At 37.0% G+C, this 26239-nt stretch overlaps 1 protein-coding gene across 1 annotated transcript in view; it reads left to right on the top strand.

Annotated features, from left to right (window-relative positions):
* The window catches only part of Pkp2 (plakophilin 2), a 66022-nt gene that overhangs the window by 29625 nt on the left and 10158 nt on the right, over window positions 1-26239 (top strand). The window contains exons 6-9 of the mRNA XM_076852763.1: window positions 7006-7183; window positions 22180-22297; window positions 23274-23438; window positions 24430-24603. Coding sequence (XP_076708878.1) covers window positions 7006-7183; window positions 22180-22297; window positions 23274-23438; window positions 24430-24603 — 635 coding nt within the window. The remainder of the gene's footprint in view (window positions 1-7005; window positions 7184-22179; window positions 22298-23273; window positions 23439-24429; window positions 24604-26239) is intronic.

Genomic DNA, 26239 nt, shown 5'->3' with positions numbered 1-26239 from the left:
CTGAGCGCATTGACACACACCTGTAATCTGAGTGGCTTGGGAGGTTGAGGCAAGAGAATCGCAAATTCAAAGCCAGCCTCAGCAATGACGAAGCACTAAGTAACTCAGTGAGACCCTGTCTATAAATAAAATACAAAATAGGGCTGGAGATGTGGCTCAGTGGTCAAGTGCCCCTGAGTTCAATCCCTGGTACCAAAAAGGAAAAAAACAACAACAACAAAAAAAAAAACAAGAAACTGTTAATCCTATCTTTCCATCACCTGAATCCCTCTTCAGTAATACCTCCATCCCCAAAAGGAGAAGAAAGAGTGGCTGAATGCAGTTTTTAGTTCTCTACTTCATATTTGTTTGAATGCTGATTTGAATGTGTCTGCTTTCTACCCAATGGATAGAGAAGATGAACTATCCAGATAGAACTAGAGCAAGACCTTTAGTAGTACATCCTTGAAGCATAAAGACCAGGCTAGTTTCATTTAAATGAATTGGGTAAATGAAAGAGGAGGAAATGGTCTGTGGTTCCCACATAAACCACCCTCCCTGTTGTCACCCTCAGCTTGTCTGCTAAGGCTCCCTGCACACATTCCAAAGAGCACAGGACGTGTTGCCGAGTGCAATCATCAGTAGTTTTTTCTTGAGGAACTTAACTATCATCAGTGTCTCAAAGAGGTGCACAAGCACTTTGCAATTTAATTATCAAAGAAACCTTAGGTTTTGAGGTATTATTAGGATTAAATCTTAGTTTTATTGTCAAAGAAACTAAGGCTCAAAGAAGTTAATGGCTTTTACTATATCAAACAAAAAATTGGTTTTCAAAAATGTATTAACAGTTGATAGTGCTCTGATAGATGCTTTAAAAGGAGGAGCTACGTAAATATTGTTGTATATTGAATATATTTTTGCCTTTCTGTCTTTTATACCTTATTAGACAACTCTTAATTTTTTCTACAAAAATTTTTTGTCATTATGTCTTAGTTAAAATATATTTTTCTTTATTCTGATGATATATTTTAATTGTATAAAGCTATGTGAAGTTGTTCTATGCTACCTTCTGCCAGTATGTCCCATGAGAGATTTCTTTTCATATACATGATTTATATTAAAATATCTGTAGAAATTAAGAGTGAGCTCATTCATTTGGCCAACATTTCCAGCAGCCTTTGGGCACTGAGAAGCACAATCCAGAAAGGTTGTTGATTTTTTTTTTCATCTGCTAAAGCATGAAAAATTATGTGATGGTTGGCATAAAAATAGAAGTATAAACTTTACATTTAGAACCCAATATTTTCTCCATTAAATGTAGTAATGAACCACAAGAGAGAATCAAACAGAGTTTCCTACTTTAGAGCCAGAAAAGATTCCATAAAGCAGGTATGTCTCATTGTGGGTCTTAGAAGAGGGGACAGGCTTTAGATGGACGTTCTGAGGAAGAATGAAAGTTATTTCTAGCAAAATGAACATCACTGGAAAGCAAAAAGGAAAAAATAGCTGCTTGATATGTAGAATAAACCTTGAATATAGACTGGTTGAAGTTAGGGTACATAGAAATTGGAAAGCTGGGGTGAGAGAGAAAAAGAGAGTATGTGTGTATGTATGTTTCAAAGAAGTAAACCATTAAGCCACCCTTCCTCCTCTCTTGTACAAGTTAAAGGAAACTAAAGTCAGAGAACATTCTGTGATATAGATGCCATAAAAACCATCCAGAACATCAAATAGTCTATAGAGCTGAAAAATGGAAATTGATTGTACAATACCCAGGGTCTGCAGTACAAGCCAAAACTCCCTACTGGAGGGTGTTCATTATAATTGAACCGAATTGATACTTGGACATTTAATGCAAATCCTTCTAAATAACTCTTTTAGCTTTACAAATAGAAGAGCTAAATAAGTGCTTTCTGGGCTTCAGAAATAGTTGACTTAATTGAGACACATTTGAATCTTTGTTTAGAAACATAAAGCAAGTAACCATACATGTGAATCTTTTCTGTCAGCCTACTTCATAGACCTTTTGTTGGGCTCCTATTATGAATTAATTGCTCAGCTAGGGCTGTCTTTCATCTGGTTCTCCTGCCAACTCTATAACGGGTGGGAGTATAATTGATGATATACACATGATCAATGTGAGCCTCAGAGGCAGGAAATAAGTTGTGCAATGTTACACAACCAGTAAAGAGCAAAGCCCAGGTTTGAACCTGGTTTCATCTGGATGTGTTGCTCTATTATGCCATGTATTCCTTTTGAGACACATACTGACTCACTTTTTATGTCTTTGGGAAATAGCTTGTGTTTGAGAATCTTGACTCAGAGAGTTCTGTCCAGCTCCTCTCTGACCCTTCCTCACTCTTCTTGCTTTTGCCTTGTCTCTTCTCTGTGATTCAGAATTGCACCTTGCCAATCTATCCTCCTCTCTCTGCTTGTAAGGATTTCTTTCTAAAATAAAAACACTGTCCCATTACTCTTCTTAGTACCAATAAGAAAAAATCTGAACTCCAGGACATACTATACAAAGGTTTTTTGATGTAGGCCTGATGACCCTTCTAGCCACGGATCTGAAATATTAAAAGGCCTGCTGGTCTGTCCAGTGTGTTTTCTGTCTTGGTATCTTTGACTCTGCTGTTGCATGAGCTGGAGTCCTTCTCCACACCTTGACTCCCTAGAGAACCTCTTATCCTGACACAGATCCACTTCTGTGAAGCATGTCAGGTGCCATCCTTCCATTCTTACACCCTCACGTTTTGAAGGAAGGGGCTTCTCTGAACTATTACTGCATCCTTACGTCATGCCTGTATATTTAATTGTGGTGCCAACTATAGCTCTTTTAACTATGGACGTCTGACAGAGTGTAACAGAGTCTTGTGGTCTTGGAATATCCAGATGACACACAAACAAGAGAGTAGGTGAGTTTTAAGATAAGACCCTGATTTTTCTAGCCAAAATATTTTTTTAAAAATAAACCATCTATTTCTATGTATGCATGAAAATTCAGTATCAGAACTTTATTCACTAGGAAAGAACATAAACTCAACCTTTGAAAAGACTTCAGGATCAAAGATAACCAGCCCCCCTTACCCCAAAAGATAGTTCTTTTGGTCTTACGAGGCAATTGTGGTACTCTTTCTGTAACTGAAATGAGAACAGCGCATTCTGGTCTTAGAAGTTTGTCTTAAAGGTCACTGAGTAGTAAGTGCACATTGCTGGAGTGAGCAGGCTTGCACCTTGGGTTAAAACAGGTTATGGTGAGGACAAAGCAGGGGTTCTTGCCCCTCCTATGCATGCTTATAAGGAAGAGTCAGGGGATGATTGTCAGTAAACTTTGAAAATTCAAATTTACCTCTGCATATTTTTAGAAAGATTCTATTGCTGCTTTTCAATAAAACATCAAAAATGTTTTACTATGAAATATTCATTATTTATCTTTAAATATTGTATATTATTTTAGTCTGCACTCAAAATGCACAACAAAGTGTTCTGGGTCTGTGTATGACTTGGTTAAAATAGCCTTAGCAATAATCTGATATTCCAGGCAATATTAACAAAATTTAGATGGAAGGAACAGTAAATACATCTAAGGGAAAATTAAAAAAAAAATCCTCCTGCTGTGTACTCACTTTGAAAACCAAGGTTAAAAAGAGCCAATTTTCTCTCCTATTGTCCTGTCACTATTATCTCCTCCTTCTTCTTCAATGAAGATAGGGATTCATTTAATATAAAATATGTAAGTTTTGCTACCCAAAAGTTAATCCAGATTCAGGAATTTAGTTTAAAAATTATATTTTCTGTCCTAGAGGACAATATTAACAAAATAATGGGTTTTAATATCTGTAAAATCCCTTTACTAAATACCTATTTTTTTCAAATCTCACAGTTGGCAGTAAACTTTTGGATAATGGAGTCATTGTCTCTTTCATAATTATTCTAATAGTGTGTCTTATCAAAATCCATATCCCTTTCTTTGGGTTAGAATGAGAGCTTTAAATTTCAGGCTTACCTGCTGCAACCAAGAACTGTGATGGAAACTTATGAATAAGGTGACCAGAAGTTAAAAGTGACACAAATGGAAACCTAAATACTAAACATTACGTTAGTGAATCTGATCGTTGAAATGGACATACATTCAGAATCATCTAGTCTTCTGGTTTCCTAAGGCCAAAAGTTAGAATTTTTTTTAAAATACAAATCCTAGGCTCCATCCTGAGATTCTGACTTAGTAAATTTGGGGTATAGCCCAAGTATGATTCTGACTTGAGTGTGATTCTGATTTGTCACTGGATTCATTTGGAAGCTGCTACTCTTAACACTAATTTCATTATAAATTCTTGTCAACATTTTGGTAAGGGATGAGCTCATTTTTACCCAATCCAGTGATCTTACAAATAGGTCTTTATGTTTTCTTCAAAAGGAGCTGGAATCTGGTTCTGGTTTCATGCTCCCATAGTTAGACAAAATGATGGCTAGCTGTTTAAATTTGCCTTTCTTCAGTTACTAGACAACACACATTCCTGTTTGTATTTGCCTTCATATCATTTGGTTATGTGTTAAGTGTTTTCCCTATTTTTCTACTGGTATCTCTCTTTTTAATAATTTATATGTTCAAAGTGTTGACCCTTTGCCTCACATTGTACATATTGCCGAGTTCATGGCTGATTACTTACTAATTTTGTATGTATATGTGTGAGGGTATGAGCATTTAAGTATATAACCTCAAATCTGTATTGAGCATTTTGGCTCTCTCCCAGCTTCATGCCATCCAGAAATTTGATGGCCATGACATTTCTATACAATACCCTATACTAAAAATTCAGAAATTATACCCAAACTTCTCAAACCATATACTTCTGTAGAAATAATGTAGCATGCCAAGCTATAAAGAATATTGACTGTTAAAGGAAAATTCCATTCCCTTTGTTCACATTAATCCTTGTTGGTTTTATTGTAAGGTGTGCTTTTCCTTTGAGTGCCCTGTGTGGTCTTTTATAAAAAGAGGAAATGTCATTATGCTTCACATTTTTAAGCCTCTGGCAGGCAGAGACTATTAATTTGTTTGCTTATTTAGAACTCAGGAAGCTTTTCTTTTTTCTTTCAAACTTTCTTTTGTAGCTTAGTAACCAAAACTCAGTTTCAGACTCGCCTTTAAATTGTCTTCAGCCACCTTCTGAGTTTTATTTTATCTGTCCCCCTTCCAGGGCCCCTTAAGATGAAGTGGAAGGAATGAAGTCATTGTGTTGCAAAACCTGTGGCTGAGGGACTGCCCCTGACTAACTCCAGTTTGATCAGGAAAAGACTCCCTGTAAGACAGAAATCAGTCCTCACCAGACCCACTGCCACTGCATCTAATGGAAGCTAGCGTAGGCTCCATTGGAAATTTGGTTGCTGTTTCAAAAATTCCTTTTGCATAGCCAAAGCCAGCTGTTTAAGCCCAAATGACTGTATTAGGCCCAAAGTATTCTAATTGATTGGGCCAAATAGAAGTATGGGTGAATAATTACCAGTCTTTAACCATGCAGACTATTATTTCATTAAACTAGAATATGATATCGCCACTTAATTCAGCCAAGACCACCATGTTTGCTCAGTTAATAAAGTAGATTTCCCTCTATAACTGTGCTCTCCCTTCTTTAGGACAGACAATACAGTACATTTAAGACATAAGAATTAGCTGGGCATGGTGGCACACAACTGTAATCCCAGCAGCTCAGGAGGCCAAGGCAGGAGGATCTCAAGTTCAAAGCTAGCCTCAGCAACAACAAGGTGCTAAGCAACTCAGTGAGACCCTGTTTCTAAATAAAATACAAAATAGGGCCAGGGATGTGGCTCAATGGCCACATCCTGAGTTCAATTCCCGATACCCCCCTTCCAAAAAAGAAAGGAGTAGGAATTATGCAGTGGGAACAGGGAGAAGAAATGGTAAAAAGAAAGAATCATCCCTTCTCTTTCTGTCCCCTCACTCTTTCCCCTTTCTTGAGTGACAGTGAGTTGGGATGAACTTTTGAGGTAGGAAAAATGACCAGGCAAGTTTATAGCTGCTGGGAGTCACTGGAATAGCAAGCAAAGGCTACATAGTTCTTATACTGAATCCAAAGTATTTGGGCACCTAATTTTTAAGTAAAACAAATTCTAAATTTATATGCTACTCTCTACTCTCTCAGTACCAAATTCAATATCTATCTTACAATTGCACTGGAAAGTATGGATAGACTATTAATATCTTTCTGCTTGGCTTATATAATTTTCTCTTTAATGGGGGGCAGGGGATGGTTAAGAAGAAAGGGAAGGTTGTATGAGTGAAAATGTGGTTCTAGTCCTAGAACAGTACTTAGACCATGTAAATTGGCAGATAGAGAAGATACAGTATTCTTTTCTTTCCTTCAGTATCAAACTATAAAATGAGAAGCACATAAGATATCCAGCATAAATTCTGTCTTTAATTGGGTAGGTCTCAGTGAACATTAATTGGTGATGTTGATCAGCCTACTGTTGGCAGGCCTAGAGAAAGACTTTCTACAGGCTCTTCCTGCTCTGAATGAATGGGAGGCAAATGTCATGTGAAAGTTACAGGCAGTGCAGAGCAGGAGACAGGAAAGACAGTCTCCCCCTGTGTCTAAGGGAGAAAAAATAGAACTCTTGAAATGTCGAATGCTTAGTTACAATTGGACCATTTCAAGCCGTCCTGTTGATGAGTGCAGAGTTTATTATCCCAATGAGGTCAGCTTTGTAGGGTCTTTTAAGAGAAACGGGAATCAAGGTTGCAGCATTTCTGGCTCTTATTCACACTTCCTAATTAATTTAAACCTGCGCATTTTATATCATAAGTTATATATATGTAATTGTTCTTAATCAGCTTCTGTTGCCATCTAACGAACAGGTTCTTCCAGTTGAGAATGGGGCTCTTGAGCCCCCCTCCACCTCCCCCACCTTTTTGTCCTGGAGGCAAAAGTATTACCTGGACTTTCCAGCAGTTGTTGTCACCCTGCACTACACGTTCCCATGGTAACTCTGTGCTTTTTCTAGGTTTGCTGTGGAATTTGTCCTCAAATGACAAACTCAAGAATCTCATGATAACAGAAGCCTTACTCACCTTGACTGAGAATATCATCATCCCCTTCTCGGGGTGGCCTGAAGGAGACTACCCAAAAGCAAATGGTTTGCTGGATTTTGATATATTCTACAACGTCACCGGATGCCTAAGGTAATGCTACCCCACACAGCCCCCCTCAGATAGATGATGTAATCAAAATTAGACAGCCCCAAAGAAATATATTCTACCTTTTAGTTCTTTTCTAGTTACATACTTTATTTTTTTGAGAGAGAGACTATGAATGGTAACTGAGGAAATTTATTATGATAAGATGTTGATTTTGTCTCCAGTTAATCACACAGCAATACATATCAAATACCACTTGTATGTAAAGCATTATGGTAACTACTGAAAGTTGTACAAAGATGAATAAGACATCCTTAAGGAACTTTTAATTTAGCAGAAGATATATATGAGCAAATGAACTGGAATCTAACTGTAATAAAATGTTTAGAGGCCCAGTTCTCAAAGCATGGTTACTAGAATGTGCTAGAATTCTCAGGTCCCGCCTTAGACCTTCTGACTCAAAAATTTCCAGGGTGGAGCCAAGCAAGATAGTTTTAAGAAGCCTTCCAGATGATTCTGATGAATGCTGAAGTCTGTGACCCAGAGTATCAGAGGTACAAGTGAACCCTGCAGGAACACAGAATAAAGGACCACTCTGCCAGCCGAGCAAATCAGAAAGGCACCAGAGAAGAGGTGCCAACTGAGCTGACCTTATTGGACTATTTCCATAGTCAGAGATCCTTTAATAACAGAGAACCAAATTCTCAAAAAGCATATAAAGGTGCCTAAATGGGCCTCCTCAAGTCCATCATCTGTACTGCCCACTAGAATGTCCTTTTCTAGTGCATGTTTGATCAATCACTCACCTGCTCAAAACCATTCCATGTCTTAAAATTTCTGTGTGACTGCCATTGCCTTACCATGTAAAACAGTTCTTAACCTGCAGACCCTTCCCATTGAAAATGGCAGAAACCAAACTCAAACTTCCTGAACCCAAGAAGGGCTTCATTGACTCATGTGACTGAGGTATGGAAGGTCAGTTGTAGAAGAAAAGGAAGAGGACCAGGAACTGTGGCCCCACAGACCAGGATGGAAATTTGGCATCCTGGGACTTACTCTTATTTAAGTTGTAACTTACCTGTGCTTGCTCTTCCTCTGTCTTATTCTCTACAAAGTCAAACGAGTCTTCTCCACTAAGCAGATACCCTAATCATAGGGAGTCCTTGCTTAACCATGAAGCAGAAAAAATTCACTTCTTGTTTCAAGCAACTGTGCCAATCACACCCAAGTTTTAACCCTAGCCCTGTTTCAGAGAGGTACACATCATTCAAGCCACCATTGTCTGAATTGGTCAAGTCTGGGTCAGATGTCTGCTTTACAGCAAGGTCTGCTTCCAGAAGAGGGATGGATGCACTTGCTGGACAAACGAAGCAGAAATGGAAGACACCTTCGTCCCTTACAGCATGTGCAACAATTTTCAGTTTATCTCCAACCTTCTTTGCTACTCTTTTTCTCACAGACACACTTCATATCCCACAAAGTACTTATTCTTCCTTAAATGTTGTATGTACTTTCATGAAGTCAAAGCTTTATTTAATCTTATTTGCCTGATAAACATTTTCTATTGTCTGCCTGTGGAATACTTCATCTCCTAATCATTTAATTCCAAAGATAAAGTTTTTTCCCTTTTCTGTGAAACATTTTCCAGCTTCCCCAGCAAAAGCCATTGGTTATTCTGAGGATTCAAACATGAATTCATAAGCAAGTCACCACTGTTATAGATTTTATTACATTGCTATTTTATGATGAGTTGCTTATATACCTTTTATGCTACATTTTGAATTTCTCTTTTTTTTTTTTTTTTGTACTGGGGATTAAACCCAAGGCTGTTTAACCACTGAGCACATCCCCAGCCCTTTGTTTTTCTTCTTCTTTTTTTTAAATTTTGAGACAGGGTCTCACTAAGTTACTTAGGGCCTTGCTAAGTTGCTGAGGCTGGCCTTGAACTTGTGATCCTCCAGTGCACCACCATGCCTAGCTAGACTGTGTGTTTCTTAAAAGTGAAACCTAAGCATTTAAAAAAAGCCTTTAATCTCTAACACCTAGCATGGCATCTAGCATGTGATAAGTAAATATCAAATATTTGAATGTAATAAATTGAGCAAATGAAAATATGTGGTAAATTGGGTGAGTAATCAAGTCTGGCAAAAGTATGGAATTTGGTGGAAAGTTATCAACAGTAGGTGGAAACAGAGGAAGGAAACATTGTGGGGGCCTTGGGGGTCATGTTAAGAACTTAATTTTTTTTCTTCTGTAAGCAAAATTATCTACTATGGAGGACAGATAGAATAAGTTATATGAGAAGAAGAAAAAATATAGTATTAACAAGAAAGGTGTATTGAGAATGTGAATAACTAAAAGGCAAAGATGTTAGAGATGTAATTGGTTCCCCTTGAGAACAAGAAGCAGAAGATGTATGTAGTGTAGATGAAGTGATGCCCAGACTTGCACAGATTTCCCAAAATATGTAATAGCTGAATACACTCCAGTTAGAATGACACCATTTTAAAGTTTTGTAAAGCAAGCTGAATATTGGTTTGATGACTTCCAAAATCAGAATATAGCAAAAATTTGGGAAACTGAATGCCATATTATATATGCTTATTTTAATACTTGTCCTTATTTCATCTGCATATTTTATTTACAACCATTATAACATTTATTTTGTAGTATATTTGAGAAATTGTTCTAAATGCTTTCTAGATTTTTCTCAGTTTATTCTCAGCAGCAATAATTACAGAATAGGTTTTCCCTATTTTATAGATAAGGAAACTGAGGCTCAGAGAGGTTAAGTGATTTTATTCCCCCCAAAGTCATATAGCTACTAGTAATAGATTGGATTCAAATCCAGGAAGCCTGTCTTCAAAGCCAGCGTTCTTAATTTAGATACATTAATGTTTTCAAAGGTCCACAGACTACTGACATAAGTAAAAAGGAATCTTTGTTCTTTTCATTCTCACATCACAAGGTCTCATCGACCAGTTTACAGTCAGACTCGATTCTCAGTATGGTATTATATCTGCATCTCAGTATTTTTGTTTTAGAGTTTCTGTGCAAGTGGATCTCTGCACTGCATTTCATACAATCAGAGAAAATACAAAAGATGAGGTACCTGGAAGTGGGACATCTTTTCCAAAAGAGGAGACAGCAATGTAAATGACTTCAGGATAGGGTCACAAAGGATATAAAGGCCGCTAGGATATTCAAGATGTTAGAATGTAAGAAAAGACTTTTAAGGAACCTCTCATTAAATAGTGTCAGTTTCCATGACAATGGAGGTTATCTATTGAATAATAGGTTTTTTTTATGTCCCCAGTTTACTCAAAAAAGATTTTAAGACAGATATTGACCAGTTAATAAGAGTCTTAGTTGCATAAAAATAACACAGATTTAGCAAATAACATTAATTGCTACAAATTTATTTGAATATTCTCTCTCCCAGTGGGTTCAGAGCCAACCATGAGCCTAATTAGCAACATGAGTAGTGTTTTTGGCATTGTGTTTGACTCAGATTACTGTAAATCCCTTCAACTACTTTGGAGAAGTCACACTGACTTGCCATTGATATCATTTCTGGTCTGCATAAAGCAGTGGAGCTGAGTGAATCTGCTCTGCAGGTAAGATGTTTGCTTTCATAATGAACTTGCAGCAGCAGTGACTCCAGTACTGCCAACTGGGAGCTGCTGCAGTGAGACAGCATTCATCTAGAACACGCACAGCTGCTTCTCGGAAAAGACCAGCACCAAGTGGCAGGTACAATGTATTTGTCTGGCATCAGATCATTTATCCACAGGATTAGTGTCTGCCTGCAGTAGCGTTTCCACAGGCCTTATGTTTTCTTCAGGTCCTTTGGAATCACATACTTTTTCTGACTGAAATCACTCACTGAAAGGTGATACAGATTTTGTATTAATGGTAACCATAGGCTCATACAGGTTTCAATCTTTGTCTTAAATAATATTATACTGGCATAATAAGTAGTAAAATTCAACTTAGAAGAGGAGAAAAATTGGTACACTGCAGTGTGTGCTGCAGCCAGTGAGTGAATGATCGTTGGCATCTCTTCATAATTCCATGTTCAGTGACATCAGGTCAGTGGCTTGAAACCAGCCACGATGGGAATGTTTTCACTAAAAAATTGGCAAAGACTACAAGTCAGCAATCTCCCCGTGCCATGCTCCCAGAACGCTGATTGCTAAATGTTTTCCAGTGCATCACTGGCATTGAATTTCCATTAATTGATTATTCTAACTTCAAAATGTGAAAAACCAATATAGGCATATTTTTCCATACAACTCCTTTGGTTTCTTGCAAGATACTATGAAATTTCAGTGTGTTGCTTGTTGTGATTGGAGAAAACCTACAAAAATATCCCTTTTTTTCCAAAATAATCTAAATTTACTTGGAGTAATCAATGTAACTTAGTTAAAATATTTGATAATTTATTTTAATTAGGAGGATACTCTTCCAAATATCTCAAATTCCAAGATTTATGTGACAAACATAAAATTGTACATTAATAAAAAAAAGCCATAGTTCCTCTATACACACACATGTACACACATACACACACAATCATAAGCCCCCCGCTTTTTTTTTCTGTTTAGTATGAATTCATCTACCAGATCCTTGGGAGTTGATGTGACCTGGCTATTAAATCTGTATCTTCCACCTCATTGATTATAAAACCTATGGAGATAGCATAATTAAAACCAATGATTATTATTAGGGATGAGTCTGAAATTTCTAACAAAGATTTATCATTACTTCTCCATTCCTCTATATAATAATTATGGTTTCTTTCATCTCTTTTCTTTTTTTTTCCTCTTTCCTTCTCCTCTCTCATTCTTCTTTCCTCCCTTAAAGGACAAGAGACAGAAGAAATTTAGAGGTAAGAAATTAAAGTGTCTTCAGGCAGGCACTTAAGTGGGCAGGCATATAAGACTGTGAGGAGCAATGGCAGCTCTTTTGGGCTAGAGGGGAGAGAATGATTTCCCCAAGAGCAGGGAGAGTCAAAGTTTTGGAAAATATTTTAGGCCAAACACAAACATGTCTAGGCAGCCTCTGTTAATACTCTCATTCTTCATTTGAAGAAATTAAGTACCAGAGGTGCTTCCACAATTATAAAATCAGTCATCAGAAATTTGAGGGTGCATCCTTCTTGGCCCTTTACCACTGGTTGGTCTTTATTCTTGCTTTTCTCCAACCCTATCATTATTCTTTGAGTAATTATTAAATGATTGCTATATTCCAAGCATGTTTAGCTTCCTGATTTCAAAGGGGAGTGGGATCTGTCTTTGCCCAGGAAGAATCAGAGTTTAGTGGAGGAAATAATGACAGTTCCTTTGACAAGAAGTATAAAAGAAGTACAGATAGTCTGATATGGGGGCCTGGGATTGCTTGACTAACTTTACTCAGAGGACTGAAAATTTTTTCTGGAGAAAGTCACACTTAAGGAGCTGTGAAAGGATGAGTAGGTTTTTGAATGTCCCTCTCAGTCCTTAGCTCAATATTCTATCAACTAACTAATCCTTCTCTATTATTTTTAAATAACCATATTAAAATATCGATTGATAGGGCTGGGGATGTGGCTCAAGCGGTAGCGCGCTCGCCTGGCATGAGTGCGGCCCAGGTTCGATCCTCAGCACCACATACAAACAAAGATGTTGTGTCCGCCGAGAACTAAAATAAATAAATATTAAAAAAAATATATCCATTGATAAAGCCCTGAAAATTCATTTTGCCTTAGTATAGTTTATCAATCATTTACTTATAAGAAAGGCTTATAAAATTGTTGCCTTAATCTTATCAACACAGTCTGGTTCTGCATTATGAAAGTCACCCCAGAATTTGTCATTTTGTTTAAGATGATAGGAAAAAATGATAACATACTACCATAGCATATAATAAAACATATTCTTTTTCCTCAAATATATTTTATGCCTGTGTATGAAGAGGAAAAGCAATTGGTAATTAATGGCTTCTCCAAATGACTTGGACTCACTTTCTCTCACATGTCACGGTGTGTGAATGTGTTCTGATGAATGTACAATATCCTTTTATTATTATAACATAAATTGACTAAAATTTATGACTGTCTTAAAAAAATTCCATTGTCTTTTTTACTATAAATCTAGCTGGGGTAGGAAATAGTAGAGAAAGCAAATTAGCCATGAGTTAAAGGCAGTTTTATGTGGAATATCTAAATCAGTTACTCTCTGGAAAAGAATGTTTCTGAGGGTACCAGGGATTGAACTCAGGGGCACGTGACCACTGAGCCACATCCTCAGCCCTGTTTTGTTATTTTTGTTTAGAGACAGGGTCTCACTGAGTTGTTTAGTGCCTTGATTTTTGCTGAGGCTGACTTTGAACTTGATATCCTGCTATGTCAGCCTCCTGTACCACTGCGATTACAGGCATGCACCACTATGCCCGGCCTGTGTAAATTTTTAATAGATTTAGTTATACCTGTCTTCTGAAACATATACACACACAAAATGTACTGAAATTTAATTTTTATGCATATCTGGATAACGAACTTTGGAGCCTTATTACAGCTACATTTCTTAATTATGCATTTTCATTCCAGTTAACTCTGCTCATCCATCCTTTTTTCTAAATATCTGTAACAGGTCTATCCCTGTGCATAATCCCAGATAATTAAAAGTATATTTAATTAAGTGGGAGTCTATAACATCACTGCAGTCGGGATAAGTTATAATTACATATACTTAAAATAAAACATCTGAAAAGTATTTAAATGGTATCAAACTGCAGAGCAACGGGGCTTCAGTGTATTCACACCTGAGTTAATACATATATCTGGATGGTTTTTCTTACTAACATTAACGTTAATATTTTTTCAGACATACTGTAATTTAAAAATTGACGTGAGCATTTGTTGTAAGTTCATAAAAAACATATTGATACTCAAATTCTCAGGAATTAGGGACTAACCATAACATTGTCAGTTCAAATAAAATATTGTAAAGAATGGCAAGTTTGTTACCTCACTTGAGTGGGAGTTCCCCTCCCAATTCTAAGAGAATACAATATGTATAATAAAACATTAATAAATGTGATTATAAAATAAATGGAGATCTAATTTCCTTGATAAACAGATAATTCTCTTGGTTTTCCATAGGAATATAGATTTAAAAGCAAGCCAGAAAATATTTTTTTAAATCATAGTCTAAATATAATTACTTCTGGAAAATAACTTACTATGAAACTAGAAGAATGGCAGATGAAGCAGTGGAAAAAAAATGGAAACCCAGTAGAAGTATCCAGAGAGTTCAACCCAGAGAGTGACTTATCTAGAAATAGAAAGACAATTGATTATGAACCTTAATCTCAGTTACTAAGTTAATTATCCAAACTCTTCAGCCCTGATATGTAAACACCAGCAATATTAAGTCTATTACTAGTGGAATTGGCAATATTTCTAATTATGTTACATTATCAGTAATAACCATGTCTTATTTTGGTTATTTCAGATATTTAGCAAATATGTAGTTTAATGGATTAAATTACTTTATAAACTTCTCTTAATGTAAATTTAAAAGGTATAAGCTGTATTTTCATGGGTAAATAAGGTCTTGATTTTTAAAAAATGGTTATTTTATAAACTAAACTTCAAAGGGGTTAGGTGGTTATTTTAAAGCAAACAAATCAATCAGTCAAAACCAATATAGCTTGGTATGGTGTCACATGACTGGTAGTCCCAATGGCTCTGAAAGCTGAGGCTGAAGGATTGTGAGTTCAAAGTCAGCCTCAGCAAATTATCGAGGCCCTCAGCAACTTAGCAAGACCCTGTCTCTAAATTAAAAATACAAAAAAGGACTGGGGGTGTGGCTCAGTGGTGAGTGTCCCTGAGTTCAATCCCTGGTACCAAAATAAAAAACCAATATGATGGTGATCATTTGGTCACCCCCTCAAGTTTCCCCGAATCCTGTGTTTTTGTGAGTATGTGTCTCAGCTGGGGTGTGGTGGTGCACACCTGTAATTCTAACTGCTCAAGAGGTTGAGGCAGAAGGATCACAAGATAAAGGCCAGCCTGGGCAACTTAGGGAAGCTGAATCTCAGGAGAAAAAAAAAAAAAAAAAAGGGAAAAAAGAGGGCTAGAGATGTGGCTTACTGGAAGAGCACTTGGCAAGCAAGCATGAGGCCCTGGATTCCATCCCCAGTATAGAAAAAAAAATACATGTTTCCTTGGAATTGAGCAGTGCATCTGCATCCAACCAAGCCCCTTGCAAAGGTCTCTTCTCTTGAGACTAAATTTTCTGTTGTCCTCTCATACTTGCAGGATCAATCCACATTATAAACTGTCCTTCAAGTCCACTCATGTATAATCACAAGAATGGGAAGTTGTACTCCATGTATGTATAATAGGTCAAAATACATTCCACTGTCATATATAACTAAAAATAACAAAGAAGATAGTTTTTAAAAATAAAACTATCTTCCTAGAAATTACACACATTTCTCTTTGCTAGAGAAATGTTCTTATAAGTCCACAAATACTGATTGCCTACTTGGAGCCTAATTCTGAGATAATTGTTAAAGAAAACACATGAATAGGGATAACAGGGAGGAAGAAGTGAAGGAAACAATAATGTTTACTTAATATATCAAAAGAATTATTTTTGCTATTTTTCTGCATTGATTAGTTGATGAGTTGAGTCTTGGACAGAAAAGAAAATTCCCAAGAGTGTCTTTGTCAGAGATTTTAAAAAACATCCTAATATATAAAGAAAAATTCCTGTGTATACCTTAAATTGTAGGTTATATTCTAAGAACTATATATTATGACACAAGAAGTCTTTTTTTTAAAAAAAAAAAAAAAGCTTAACACTATCATTGCAGACTGAAGTTCTTAAAAAATAAATAAATAAGGGTTTTGCTGGTGATTGAATTTAGGGCTGTGAGCATATTAAGTACACACTCTACCACTGAGCTTCACCCCAGGCCCTAAATTTTTTAATATGTTATTTTAAAAATGAGTGGGTTGATACAAAATGACTAATGGCTTTGTCACTGTCCTATGGTTTAAAGTCAGTGTCTATCCTGGAGATGCAAAATATCTGGACATATTATTCTACTGTAGGTCTTGAGCATCTCATTAATCCTGCTCTGACACTCCAGACATCTCCTGTAACTATTAAGAATGCTTATTCAAGTTGCAGTGGCTCCTCTGTGTATTTTTTTAAGTGTAGTTTGCTGTTTATAATCAATTTAAAATGGAATTTGGCATTCTACCCTTAAACAATCTCTTCCAGCTAATCAAGAGGAAACAAATGTTGCCCACCACCACATGATTTCTGGCTGAATTGATTACAGAATGCTTTTAGAAGATCCAGAAATGCAGGAAAGCAAAGCTCAAGGATTTTTTTCCCACCCCCTCCTCATTTTTGATGTGTAGAAGATGCTGACATATCTTTATATGATTAATATTGATTTGAAAGGACCACATTGTAGAGGTTGTATGGCCTTGTTCTACCTCCCCGTGCTGCTTCTGTTTACAGACTTAATAGTTGACTTTGGCTGATGTTTGCTGATACCTTCAGGAACTAATGTTGACTTCAGAATAACAGACAAGCTCTTCTCTTGGCATAGAGTTTTAGTTCCTCTGCCAGTTCAAATGAGGCTCCCCTTTTGTTGAGTGCAACCACAAGCTGCCTCTCCTGCTTTCTCTTGGTTTGTAACAGACAAGGCCCAACTGTTTGACATATATCAGTTGAGAGACAAACAAAAGCCTAGACCTAAATCTCAAATGACAAGAGGGAGAAGGTTGCTTCCTTATCAGCCAGTGTCTTATCAAATGCCAACTCTGGTCTTGGAAGGGACTCCTAGTCTGCCTGTCAAGCACTTAATGGACCGGGACTACTTGGAGCCTTACTGCACCATTTATAACGTGGTATTCGGAAGCCTGTGATTGGTGAACACAAATCTGCATCTACAATTTTTTGAAACCACTGAGGTGGCCACTATCTCAGTAGGCTGAACTGGTACCATAGCCACCAGGTCTTGTATATAATATACAAATACATGGTGGATCAGTAAGAAATCACTGTCAAATAGAAATAGCCCTACTTAAAAGAGAAATTTCTGCCTCTTCAAGTCATATTTTCTTGGTGAAGTGTCTTGAAAAAGTGCACATCGACCTTTTGTTTTCTGCCATTCTCATGTCCTGGTAACTAACTGTAGAGCTGTAATCTTGTACTATAAACATTTCCTGTTGGCTCATCATTTTCCCAGGTCACTTGACTACACATTAGACAATGAGCTTGGATATTCTGTGTTATAACAAACTTCTTTCCAAAGCTGGAAAACGAGGCATATTTGAGAACATACCTGCACACAGCCACACACAGACACCTAGTGTGGAAAGGCCAGTAGAAATCCTGTTAGAAGCAGTCAGTTCTGATTTTAAATGCTAGTCACAGGTCTGAGTTCTGAATGAATCCCTTGGGTACCCTAATTTTGAAGATTTTGGAAAATTATAGATTATTGTAAGTTGCCTACTATAATGTCTAACATGCACAGTGAATAGCAGCTAGTATTACCATTTGACATGGCCTGTTCTTTAATTTACCATATGAACTTAAGGTTTCATCACACATTAACCTTAGCAGAGACATACCATTCTTCCTTTGAATAATAGCAAGGTCCCTGATGTGTTGTTTTCTTTTCTGTTTTTCATTGTGACACTCAGGAATGTGTGAGATAAGTGGTCTTAGAGAGGGTCAAGAGTCACAGAGTTGCTATAGATAAGACACCTGAAGTCTGTGACCTCTTAGAGACATACAAAGGTTCAAATTTTGTCTCCCCCACCCCCGTTACAAATCATATTGCCAGAAAAATTCTCTCTGGTATCACACACTGGCTGCAGGTTAAGCTGATGCCCCCTCTGAGCCCCGTGAGATAAAGAAATCCAAAAGCCCTGCCTTCCTGTGAAGGACTCATCTCCTTTATCACTTCCCCCCTCTCCTTAAGGCCCTGGTCCCGACCTTGCAGACCCCAAGCCAAAGACCTGATTTTAAAAATTGAGTAGCCACAATACATAGCTTATGCTTCCTTAAAGATACCCACATATTTCTCAAACTTAGGCTATAGTATACCAGGAAAAATGAGCCCTTAATTTAGCCAAATTTAAACCACAGACACCAAATTAAACATTTTCCATATGTTCTATTAGTAACTGATAATCATTATCAAGTAACTGCTGTGTTTGGAGGCTCATTCTCTTTTCTTTTTCAATAAAATGAATGTTTTGGTATATTTCATTTTTAAGTCTTAGATCTTGTTTTATTTAGCCTCCATTGGATTACATATAAGAAACAGTAATAAATATTTTTCAGGACTCAGGGGACACATTTTTAAAGGATCAATTCTGACTAAGCATAGCCATATTAATCCTCTGATTCCCATAGATTTAAGGATTAGTTCTTGAAAAATACTTTTAGAAAGAGATGTCATTTTCTACAGTTATTGGTTTTTCTCAGACTGGTACAATAACAAATTACTTTCTGACTTCTATTAATGGGTTAAGAGGTATGAAATAATCTGCAGTTATCTTTCATATTTGGTAGTTGAGTAAGGTGGGAACTATTTTTAATATGCAGCAGCGAACACTGAAGCAATGGGGTTCCATGAACTTTCTGTCAGCAAAGTTATCAACTGCCAGAAACCCCTGATAAGTCCCATTTCAAGAAGTAGAGTCTGGATAATACCAAGCTACAAGACAACAGTTAGTACGTGTGAACTGCTAGTACTGCCAAATTGAATTACCATTCTGACCCAAAATAAACACCCTGAAGTTAAACAAAGCTAAGTCACCCATCTGCAAGGTATGTATTGGGCTTAGCTGATGAACAAGACAGACTTTTTGATTTGTCAAAGCAATTTCAAACTACTGCCATTTCCCCAAGCCAAAGGTTAAAAGGTCAGAGAGACTTTAAAGCATATAATAACATTTCTCGTGGTTGGGGGCATACAGTATTTGCTGAACAAATGACAGACCTGAATGAAAATTAGATGAGGCTTGCTCTTCTGGGACCACCCTGAGCACAGAATGAAGAATAGCCCTCCAGGGCTGGGGATGTGGCTGAAGCGGTAGCGTGCTCGCCTGGCATGCGTGCGGCCCGGGTTCGAGCCTCAGCACCACATACAAAAAAACAAGGATGTTGTGTCCGCCGATAACTAAAAAATAAATACTAAAATTCTCTCTCTCACTCTATCTTAAAAAAAAAAAAAAAAAAGAATAGCCCTCCTATCCCAATTTTACCACTAATTTGCTGTCACCAGGAAAAGTAACTTAAACTCTTTGGAGCACATTTTCTTTTATGTGTAAAACTGGGAGGCAGAAAATGTGCTTTTTCAATTTCTGTCAAGTTTCTTAAGTTTCCATCATTCTTAAAGGACTCCAAGAGAGCACTTAAAGCATATTGGTTTAAATGATCATTTCTTAACAAAAAGCTACCATAAAAATTCATTTTCTTTCCAGTCAACAAACTCATTTTCTGTGTTTTGTTTTGTTTTGTTTCACTAACAAGGTGTCAGACTTCTTCAAATACAGCAAAATTTAAGGGGTTTGGGGATGTAGCTCAGTGGCAGAGCATTTTGGTTTTGTGAGATTGGCTTATTTCACTTTGCTGAGCATGTGCAACTGCCTGGCTTTGGTCCTTAGTAAAACACAAAATAAATAAATAAGGAAGTGAATCTTTAATTAGAAAAATCACATGAGAACCAAAATCACAGAAAGGATTTTGTTAAAATTAAAAATTTCGTTATATCACCAGGTATGGTGGTGTACACCTATAATTCCAGAGGCTTGGAAGGCTGAGGCAGGAGGATCTCGAGTTCAAACCCAGCCTTAGCAATGGCTAGGCACTAAGCAACTCAGTGAAACTTTGTCTCTAAATGAAGCATAACACACTAGGGTCAGGGCTATAGCTCAGTGGTTGAGTGCCCCTGAGTTCAATCCTCAGTACCAAAAAAAATTTTTTCCTTATATCAATTTAACAACTTTAAATGATTAGTATATTCTAAGTTTTCAGTGTACTAGACTTATCTCCTCAACTATTGAGTCATGAGATTGCCATTTTTGTGGGTTAAAAACAGCCATCAAGAATTGTTAGTTTCACAGAATTCAACTTACAGAGGAGAACTCTCTGGGATCCCCATTTCCTTTAGTTCTTATATAATGCTGGGCATATTTATTTCTTTAAAAGCAGTATTTGAGGGCAGAAAGGCTTTTTGAAATCACGCGGTCTGCATCTGTAATGTAATCCCCAATGCATTACTTTGCTGTTTTCGATAAGCTTCATTTCTCTATAAGGAAGCAACCTCAACTTGCAGACTTGGTTACTGTTTATAGAAGGGTGTCATGCTTAGCAAAATTAGAAATAGGCTAAGTGTGAAGATATTTATAGGTCATGCTTTTGACTCGGGTCCTACACATTGGAAACTGTTTTCTCTGACATCTCTACATTTTTAGTTATGTGATCATCACATTTTAAAGCAGTTTGTTTAATATTTATCAAAATTTGTTTATCCTCATACCTACTGATACGGTTGCTGACAGCAACCGTAAGTTATTTAAAATTGAGATGTGAAACACACTGGAACTCAAGCAGCCTGTGTATTGCTATCTCTAATGTGCCATATTGTTCAATTTTTTTATAAATTTGTTTTAATTAGTATATGTAACAGTAGAATGTATTTATGCACTTTGATATTTCATACATAGATGGATATAGTTTCTCATTTTTCTGAGTGTACATGTTACAGAATCATATTTGTTATGCAGTCACATATATACATACAGTAATAATGTCTGTCTCATTCTACTATCTTTCCTATCCCCATATCCCCTCCACTCCCCTCCCATCACTTCCCTCTACCTAATCTAAGGTAACGCTATTTTTCCCTAGTGTCCCCCCACCTTATTGTGAATTAGCATTCGCATATTAGAGAAAACATTTGGCCTTTGGTTTTGTGGTATTGGCTTATTTCACTTAGCATGATATTCTCCAATTCCAACCGTTTACTGGTAAATGCCATAGTTTCACTCTTCTTTAAAGCTGAATAATATTCCATTGAGTATATATTTCACATTTTCTTTATCCATTCATCTATTAAGGGACACCTAGGTTGATTCCATGTCTAGCTATTGTGAATTGAGCTGCTATAAACATTGATGTGACTGCATGACTATAGTATGCTGATTTTAAGTCCTTTGGATATAAACCAAGAGTGGGATAGTTGGGTCAAATGGTGGGTCCATTCCCAGATTTCTGAGGAATCTCCATAGTGCTTTCACAAATTTGCAGTCCCACCAGCAATGTATAAGTGTTCCTTTTCCCCCACATCCTCACCAACATTTATTGTTGCCTGTATTCTTGAAGATTGCCTTTCTGACAAGAGTGAGATAAAATCTTAGAGTAGTTTTGATTCCAATTTCTCTAATTGCTCGAGATATTGGACACTTTTTCCATATATTTATTAATCAGTTGTATTTCTTCTCCTGTGAAATGTCTGTTAAGTCCCTTAGCCCATTTATTGATTGGGTTATTTAGGGTTTTTTTTAATTATTATTTATTTATTAATTTATTTATCGGTGTTAAGTTTTTTGAGTTCTTTATATATCCTAGAGATCAATGCTTTATCAGAGGTACATGTGGTGAAGATAGTCTCCCAATCTGCCATTTGTTCTTTTAATTGCAAAACACTTGCCTCATTTCTACCCTCTCAAAATGGGGTGAAGATTAAGTAAATAATGCTTTGAGCTTGGTACTTGAAGTGAAGTAGATAGAAAATGCATTGATGTTATTCTGTGTTGTCTGGATATGTTGAGAAGTTGTGTTCAGTTATGACAGCCATTAGGCAGTTGATAATTTATTGGTCTCAGGACAACTGTCAAATTTATACAAATTTGGCATTTCAAAACACTGGAAGAAGCATCAAGTAAAGCTTCAAAGTAAATGCCTGTGGGATGCATGGCCTAAGACGTAGGGTTTCTTGTTTATTTGTCTTAATAGAAACATGAGTTCAGCTGGCCCTGATGGGAGGAAAGTGATGAGAAGGTGTGATGGACTCATTGACTCTCTGGTCCATTATGTCAGAGGAACCATTGCAGATTACCAGCCAGATGACAAGGTAATGTAGTTCATGTGTTGAATTACCTATTGTGATTTACCAAAATGCTTCAGAATATTCTTAGAATAGCTGCACGAGTTTAGATTTATTCACTGACTTGTTTGCTAAGTCTTGGATTTTCCATACATGCTTAGAAATATTAAAACCTATCTAGTCTTATTATTTATTTTTCAGGCCCAAATTTCCAATTATCTGTTTAACAGCTAAATGTGGATGTTTCATAGGTGTCCAAATACTAAATGTTCAGCATTAAACTTAAATTCATCTCTTCCCTTTGCCCCAAACTTGATCCTTCTCTATATAATCCTTAATAATTATGACCTTTCACCCCCCCAAAAAGACAGTAATCTGAATAATCTTGGACAGCCTCCCTTGTTTCACATCCCATACCCACTGGGCAACACATCACATTCTACCTCTGAAGTCTTTTAATTTATCCACTCTTCTCTGTGCTAGCATTGCTGTCGAGTATGCATCTTTCATACTGGTTGTTGCAATAGCCTCCTAATTGGTCCCTATAAATAATATCACTTCCTGTTATCCAACTCAGTTTGGCTACTAAGTTATGTACCTAAAATATAAAATTGTTCTAGATACACTCTAACAAGTAAACTAGAGGGCTAGGGAAGTAGTTCAGTGGTAGAGCATCTACCTCGCATGCAGGAGGACATGGTCTGTGTCCCCAGCACCTCTAGAGAACAAAGAAAAAGTAAACTAGGAAGCTTCCCCATTGTTTTAAGAAATCCAGCTTCCATACTTTCATTGTTGTACTCATGATTATTTATGATCTAACCTTAGCCTTTCCAGCCATAATCAGTCATTCCCTTTACCCAGATGTCCCTCCCCGGCCCTGTCCCATCCAAGCATACCCAGTTGCATCAAATAAGCCTTCTAAGAGCTGAAGAAGCCCTAGGAAATTGCACCCAAAGGATATCTATATGCATGTGAACAATATTCATATCCTTTTTTTTCTCAGGCAACAGAGAATTGTGTGTGCATTCTTCATAACCTCTCCTACCAGCTGGAGGCAGAGCTCCCAGAGAAGTATTCCCAGAGTATCTATATTCAAAACCGGAATATCCAGACTGACAACAACAAAAGTGTTGGGTGTTTTGGCAGTCGAAGCAGGAAAGTAAAAGAGGTATATTGGGAGGTCTTGGACAGAGAGAAGCAGGGAGACCAAAATGAGAATGTGTGTGTGTGTATGTGTGTGTGTGTGTGTGTGTGTATGTGTGTGTGTTTCTGAGCAATTAATATATGTCAAGCACTATTTTATTTTAAGGTCTTTTAATCCTCATATCAATCCTATGAGGTGTGTATTATTAGAATCTTTGTTTTCCAGTGAGGAAACAGAAAAGTTCATTAATTTTCCTAGATTAATTCAGCAAATAAGTGGAGGGAATAAAATTGAATTCCCAACAATCTGACTTCAGAAATGCACTGTGAGCCTCTAAATCATACTGTTGTACACCTTGTAGGTTAGGAAGTAACCTTAGTGCAGTACAAATAAAAGTACATATGTTGATTAAACATTAAAAGCAGCCTTGATATTTGGCTTTGGGAATTTTGAAAGAACAAAAAACTTGCGACACACTAAAATCAAACCTCATAGGAAAAAAATACACATGTATTTCCATATTGACACGAAAACCGAAAAAATAGGATCTGCCCTGCTCCTGTTTAGCATTTGTGAACTTGGACAACAACAAAAGTATTGGGTGTTTTGGTAGTCGAAGCAGGAAAGTAAAAGAGGTATATTGGGAAGAGGTATATTGGAGAACAACTGGTACATTCAGAACCCTGATGCTATTCTGGATGTTTTTCTTATCTTTAGAGTGATTTTGATCAATTTAGCTCTTAGCTTAAAAAGCAGCCTGAAAACCATTCTAGAAGGATCTGTGCCTAATTTTCTTAACTATTCCCTAACTAAGTGTGGGGTGGTGTTAGGACGAAATAGTTACTGTGAGCTAAGAGTTAAGTAATTAGAAATCATACATATTTGCTTTTTAAATTTCTATTTTAGGGTCTTCTTATTATGCAAATTGTTAGTGTTTCTACACAGTATTTCTGGTCTGTTGGCTTGTGTGTCCCTTGAAGTATATTAATTCTGATTCCCTTGTGTGTGTGGTTAGCAATATCAGGATGTGCCAATGCCAGAGGAAAAGAGCAACCCCAAGGGTGTGGAGTGGCTGTGGCATTCCATTGTGATAAGGATGTATTTGTCCTTGATTGCCAAGAGCATCCGAAATTACACACAGGAAGCATCCTTAGGAGCTCTCCAGAATCTCACAGCAGGGAGTGGCCCGGTGAGTACCATGTCCATTCTCCTATTTTTTAAGATAATGACATTGTAGACATACCTACGTTAGGTTCAGAGATGAAAAAAATGAGGTAAGAGAAAAGTTTGCTCACTTCAGTCAAGACAGTTCTCAGGAACTGCCAGAGAGTGTTTCAGTCCTCCAGGACCTTCAGCCCCACTCGGCTTCTATAATATGAGGTCAGACTGTAAGTGCAAGACTTATAAATATTTGTGTTGCTCAGTGCTTTTTCAGTTATAGGTCGCAGAATCCTGCCTTAAACAGACTTCAGGGGGAAAAAATGGAATTTGTTGGCTCTTGGAAGTGAAAAAGTTCAGGACAGGTCTTCTTCTGTCTTGACTGGACTTTGGTACTCCAGGGACGATTATGGCTTTTTCCATCCCTGGGTTCCATTTCCCTCTATTGGTTTTGTTCTCAAAGGCCCCACCCATGTGGTAACAAAGATAACTAGGAATTATTTCAGGCTTACATTTTACCAGCCTGGCGTCCCATAAGAAGAAACTATTTTCCCAGTTGTTCTATTAAGAACTGAGAGAGGACAGGGGATATAGCTCAGTTGGTAGAGTGTTTGCTTTGCATCCACAGGGCTCTGGGTTCAATCACCAGCACCACACACAAAAAAAAAAAAAAAAAAAAAAAAAAAAAAAAACCTGAGAGAACATGGTTCACTGACCTGATTTGAGTCTCTTCATTCAGGACCTGTAGGCATGAGGCTATGAGTTTGGTTGGCCAGGTCTGGGTAGTGTGCCAGGGTCTTGAATTTGGGCAGAACTGGATCACCGCCACTTGTACAATATGAACTAAAATGGTAAAGAAATGGCTCTCCAACAGAAAACCAGATGTCATCACCAAATGAAGGAAGAATAAATGCTGGGGAGTCAAAAACAACATATGTCTACTGCTGCATGGAATTAGAAAGGACTTCTGTAGGGCTGGGGATGTAGCTCAGTGGTAGGTCATTGCCTAGTGTGCACGAGGCCCTGGGTTCAATCACCAGTACTGCAAAAAAAGGAAAGGATTTTAAAAGGACATCTATGCTTTCTATTCTGCAAATTCAACTACAAAATAAAGAGTTGATTTTCTTTCCACATGCACTTACTTTATACCAGCAAAGTAAACAATGCATAAAATGGTAAAAATTTATTCCCCTTTCCATGTATTTTTATGCCAGGTTACATATTTATGAATTCCATAAAAAATTATTTGAACTGAGCTATATTCTTTGCCTTAAGCTTATATTCTTTGCACTGATCATCGAATGATTAAACTTCTCCAGAATAGTTCATTGTATGGCTAATCTTTAATTACCTATCCCCATAGGGGAAAAAAAAAAAAAAAAAACATTCTTTTTTTTTATACCTTTGTTGTTTTATTTATTTATTTTTATGTGGTGCTGAGGATCGAACCCAGGGCTCCGCGTATGCTTTGGCGAGTGCTCTATCGCTGAGCCACAATCCCATCCCCAAAAAAATATTCTTATAAGGAACAAAAATGTTATTCAGTCTTTACTTCAGAATTCATATTCGCTTTTAATATTAGTGGAGTTACACAGAAGCCTGCTCTCTGTTTTGAATAAAATTGTGAAATGATAAAACCAACATTTGTCTTATCAGCATTGTAGTTA

Source organism: Callospermophilus lateralis, chromosome 4, assembly GCF_048772815.1.
Source record: "Callospermophilus lateralis isolate mCalLat2 chromosome 4, mCalLat2.hap1, whole genome shotgun sequence".
Lineage (NCBI taxonomy): Eukaryota > Metazoa > Chordata > Mammalia > Rodentia > Sciuridae > Callospermophilus > Callospermophilus lateralis.
Note: the sequence above shows the minus strand (reverse complement) of the source record. Positions and strands in the feature narration are given on the sequence as shown.